The sequence below is a fragment of the Ailuropoda melanoleuca genome, chromosome 8 (genome assembly GCF_002007445.2).
Source record: "Ailuropoda melanoleuca isolate Jingjing chromosome 8, ASM200744v2, whole genome shotgun sequence".
Classification (NCBI taxonomy): Eukaryota; Metazoa; Chordata; class Mammalia; order Carnivora; family Ursidae; genus Ailuropoda; species Ailuropoda melanoleuca.
In genome coordinates this window covers 26,755,636-26,760,917 of record NC_048225.1, presented here as the reverse complement: position 1 = coordinate 26,760,917, position 5,282 = coordinate 26,755,636, and the positions used below count along the sequence as shown (strand labels likewise).

At 46.5% G+C, this 5,282-nt stretch overlaps 1 protein-coding gene across 6 annotated transcripts in view; it reads right to left on the bottom strand.

Moving 5' to 3' along the window:
• Window positions 1-5,282, bottom strand: part of NTM (neurotrimin) — a 965,418-nt gene that overhangs the window by 184,756 nt on the left and 775,380 nt on the right. For all 6 annotated transcript variants that reach the window (XM_034666097.1, XM_019796936.2, XM_034666098.1 and 3 more), the window contains one exon: window positions 3,284-3,516. In XM_034666097.1, the coding sequence (XP_034521988.1) occupies window positions 3,284-3,516 (233 nt within the window). The remainder of the gene's footprint in view (window positions 1-3,283; window positions 3,517-5,282) is intronic.

The window sequence follows — 5,282 nt, the reverse complement described above, 5'->3', positions numbered from 1 at the left end:
AGAACTATGCACACTCAATCACAACCATGGAGAAGATCCAGAACAAAGCCCTAGTGGGGACAACGGGTGCTTTGATAACAAGAGGAAAGACATAATCTCTCCTTTAAGCGGCTCACATGATACCATGTAAGTGTGATTACCTTCCTTCTGTGTGGGGTTATTTGTATGTGAAGCTGACTATGTATGTATAAATACACGTACTCAGGGGCAGACTGTTGGTTAGTTCTTCCTGCTACTACTGGTGTGTGTGTGTGTGTGTGTGTGTGTGTGTGTGCGCCTGCACGTGTGAGTATATGTCTGTGAGTGTTTAAGGACTGTAATACCATTCTGAAAACTTAATATGTCTGACTTTCATTCCAGCAGCGCTGTATTCAGAGTTGAATAGCAACTTCAACAAAATCCAGACAGTCAGCTCCTGCTAGGGGAATTAGGGTTTATGTTCAGTACAATAAATGATCCCAAAATAAATATATTTCTTTTTTTTTTTTAAATGCTGGATGGTGATGCATCCTCTTTCCAATACAGAAATGGGGGAGTCTGGCTCTGTTTAGTTTGTCTGATTGCTTTTAAGAGGGGGGACGGGTTGGCTCTGAAAAACTATGGTCCAGTATTCATTAAAGTGTCAATAATGCTCAGCCCAGGCATATCGACAGCGGATTAGCTTGGGCTGAGTCTGTGTACAAGACCAGGGCCTTTTTTAACCTAGCTTGTTTCCAGATCAATACACCCATCAGCATTCGAAAATTAGCCCAAGATGAGATTCCAATACTTGAGGTGGTGTGTCATGCTAAGAGGCCACCTAGCCAAGTCACAGATGTAAACACCTAGCTGGGGATTAGACATTTTCCATTAGCTTAGACATGAGCGAAGATTGATGTAGACCCCCTCGTCCCACCCCCCCACGTCTCTACCCCCACATGCACTCCACTTCCCCTCCTGCAGCCTGTATAAGACCTCTGCACTATAATTCCCGCCATTTGCTTCCATAAGCATTTATTAAATGTGCACTTTGGATCAGGCACTCTCCCGGGTACTTAGTAGGGCAGGGATGCGTGGGTATATAGGTGTGTGTGTTGAGAGGGGAGGGTTTCAGAAAAAAAAAAATGACAAAAGCATGGCCCTTATTTTCAGGGAGGTTTCAGCATTTTTCACTATTCTTTCCATATTCTGGTTCCAGAAAGGCTCTGCTTCCTAAAGCGCATATCTGTCCTAGTGCGCATTTGCTAACTTCTCTTTGGCGGTGCAGGGTAGCCTGTTCCCAACAGTAAGTGTGTGCAGGTGGGGGCGTGAAGGGAGCATGGGGGTCGGCTTCAGAAGCACACCCTGGGAGAGATGACAGATGGTGTCCCTGGAGGAGTCACCAGACCTCCTCATCAGATGTGATCCTCAAACTTTTCAGTCAACTATCCACCATAAAAAATGTATTTTGATTGATCGATATTTTTTATTTTTTTAAGTAGGCCCCATGCCTAGTGTGGAGCCCAATGTGGGGCTTGAACTCACGATGCTGAGATCAAGACCTGAGCTGAGATCGAGAGTCGGACGCTTAACTGACTGAGCCACCCAGGCCCCCCCAGAAACGTATTTTGCATCAAAAACTTAACACACCCTGAAACAAAAGTTTTATGGAATGATACTTAGTCTGCTGTTTGTGATACCTTCTATGCAATTCCATCCTCTTTAAACAATGTTATTTGCATCCAGCAGTTTGAAAAATACTCATTTATAGAAACAATTAATAGAAAAAGCCATCATAATTTCTTTTTAGCATGAGAAAAAGAAATAAGAACCACATGGTACGGCCAAGCTCTGGCCCAGCACGAGGGGTGCAGAAGTCCCTGCGGTCCCTGTTCAGAGTGAGGCCCACAGTGCCCTTGCTGTGGTATGTCTCATCCCTGCTCACCTTGCCTCGCATTTCCCGGCATATGTCCACAACCCAGGACGTGTATTCTCCTCCCTTCTCACAGCTCAGGTTCCCTTAATTCCTCCAGCTCCTTTGCACTCTTCCTTCTCCAGCCTCTTTCCTGCCCTTATTTCTCTAGCCAAGCACCTAACAATCCCTTCCCCTCTCCTTGGGCGACCTGACGAGGAGGGGTGGCCAAAAGAGCCTCCGCTCGAGGGGCTCCTTGCCCTGGATGCCATTCAGCTGCGTGAAGGGAACCGGGAACCAGTCTGGGAAAGACGCCCCAGCAGAGGAGCCAGGCCCCACTACTCCGGGCTGAAGCTTCTGACGTGAAAAAATGAGGTATTTGGCCCACTGCAAAAGGATTTTTAAAAGCTAAAAAGTAGTATCAGTATTAAAAAATATATTGATGCCTAACACTTACCCAACCCTGTAGCTGCCAGGCCCACTTCTAAGTGTCAGGTGAAATTCAGCAAGCTCAGCACAACAGTGACTCCGTTTTACAGAAGGAAACCCCAAGGCCCGGTCAGGAACTTGATTCACGTCTCACACCCATAAGCAGCCAAGTCTGGTTCTGGGCTCTTTCTCCCTAATTAGGAACTGTCCGCCATGGTAAAGTATTGTATGAATGTCCTGGGGCCAGTTTCGCTTCCCGNGTCCTGGGGCCAGTTTCACTTCGCGGGAAACAGGCGAGCACCAGCCCCAGGGCCTGATAAACACAGATAGGTCGGAATCAAGGGAGAGGCAAAACCAAAACCAATACACAGGCCTCAAAAGCTGGGGGTGAGGGGTTCAGAAAGAGGGGGCAGGAACTTGGGGTGCCACCAAACACGGAGAATCAGAGGCAGGTTATTAAAAGGCAGAAGTGGCACCAGGAACCCAGGGCTGGGAGATGAGAGACACGAGCAGGCTGGAGACAGTGGGGGTGGCTGTCAAGGGCGTGTCCCAGGTGGGCGTTTAGAGCATCTGTGATGGGCTCTGTTTCTTTGAAGGCTGTGGGAGGGTATGGCGTGTGAGTGGTGAGTGCCAGAAGAGCTAAAACACGGGTCTTAAAATAAAGCAAGCTTAGAACTGGATGGAACCTAAAAAAAAAAACTTAAGAGGAGAAAAAAGCCAAGGAAAGCAATAATTAGAAGATAATTTTCTGAGAAAATATATTATTGGAACAAAAGCAAAAAAAAAAAATAAAAATTCTAGTCCTATTCAACGGGAAACCTTATTTCAAAATTCAGCTTCTAATGGCAAAATGACAATTAGTTGTCCTGTTGTCCTGGCTGGATGGAACAAACAGAACTCATCTGTGCTGAGGATCATAGAAAAAGTATTTGACAGGGGCTCTCCCAGCCACCCACCCAGACCGCTGCGCCAAGCCCCGCTTACCTTGCACAATGAGGTGGACCCTCGAGGTCTTTGGGTGGTTGTCCGTCTGCACAGAGCAGGTGTACGGGCCCTCGTCATACACATCCACGTTCTGGATCTCGATGCTGTACTGGGTTTGGGTGTTGCTCAGGAGGACCACGCGTGGGTCCAGGCACCACTTGTCATTCCCAGCGTAGAGGATGGTGCTGCGGTTTAGCCAGGCCACCCGGGTGACCCGGTTGTCAATTGTGCACCTAGGGGGAAAACCAGATGGGTAAGTCCAGGGACCAGAGAGGAAGTGGGGGCCATCAGAGTCAGGTCTTCTTGGCAGTGCTAGGACGACTTGTCACCATGCTCTGTCTTCACCCCCCCGCCCCCCAGCTACCCTCGGTATACACATATACATGTCCTGTTTGGTTTGTCATGAGTGGCACTTTCTGTAACTGAGCAGCAGAGGTCTTGTGGGATTATGGCCTCAGAACACTGGCTATGTGAGACTTCTGGGTCCTGAGTAGTTCGGTGCTTCTGAAACCACCTGAGCAAAGGACTACTTCCGTGGTCACAACTGTTCAATACTTATAACTGGAGGCATCTTCCGTACCCAGAACGGCTAGACCCTCGGAGCACCATCAGCTCTCCCTTTGCACAACGATTCCCACGCTGTAGGTATTTGGGAAGTACTAAGTCATCCGGTACTTCTAACAACCCTATGAGCAGGTTCTGTTGGTAAAAGGAACGGAAGAACAAAGGAACTAAATATCTCTCCCAAGCCACACAGATAATATGTGCTAGATCAGAGAGACCCAGATTTTAACTACTAAACATTATCTCAGAATAGCGAATTCTAACAGAAGGCTTCTGAAGTCAAAACTATATATGGACCACCACCATCGCTATTTATCTTCATTATACCGAGGGGCAGAAATGTTCAATTACTGAGAGACTAAAGGCATTTTCCAAAATCTCAAAACTGTTTGCACATGTAAAAATAGATTTTGTCTTTTTTATTTTTGCATCTGGAGTCCCCAAATTGTGGAAGCTCCCTTCTCTTTCCTTACACTTTCAAATCTCCCAGCTTCTCTTGCCAAGTCCTAATCACATCTCTCTGTCTGTATTCATTTCCCTCTCTCAATACACCAAGTATGTTATATGGCCTTAGGCGAAATTCACAAACACAGTGCCCTGATCCTAAGTATAATGCTGGAAATAGCAATGTAGCTCAGTATGTATAATGATGCCTCAAATTTATACATTCTTTTGCAGTGTACAAAATGCTTTTACATCCACACTGTCTCTTTTGATTCTTGCAGCAAATCTGTGAAATAGATTATCTTACCCATTCTCTACTTTAAAGATCAGAACTCCACCATTTGGAATGATCTGGTGACTTGGCCAGGTTAGAGAGCTAGGAAGTTACAGACATCTCAGCCAGGACATCTGTCTAATTCCTGGTCCCGTGTGCTCCTTGGAATGTACAAAGGGAAATTCTTTAGAGGGGAGGGATGACTGCCCCTGCTGAGTTCTCAAAATGGTCTGTGACCATAAAGAACCTAAGAAATGCCGCTGAGCACACCAGCTTCCCCAGGCGGTCCCTCTCGAGATGAGATATCCTGTATCATGCCTTCTTTCCGCTTGTACTTGTGTAAATGTCACAGGATCACTGCAGGGCCACTCAGGCACAGGTGGGGAGCCTTGCTGAGAATGCCTGTAGGGAAAGCTGCTCCACCAGAAACACCTTTGCTCTGGTGTCCAGCAAGTTCTGTGCTGTTCATTGTGTTTCCTGGACAATGCAGGACAGAAATGACTTTACTAGGGAAAGATCAAGGGAATGGGCCACTTGCATCAGAATTGCACGAGGGGTTTGTTACAGGTGTTTAGTCTCACCTCCTATCCTACTGATTCAGTCTTAGAGTATCCAGAAATAAGAATTTCTAACAATATCCCAGTTGGGTTATAGACCTACCAAAGTTTGAAAAACATTGGTATAGAGTCATGTGTCTGGAATCAGCTACATAATTTG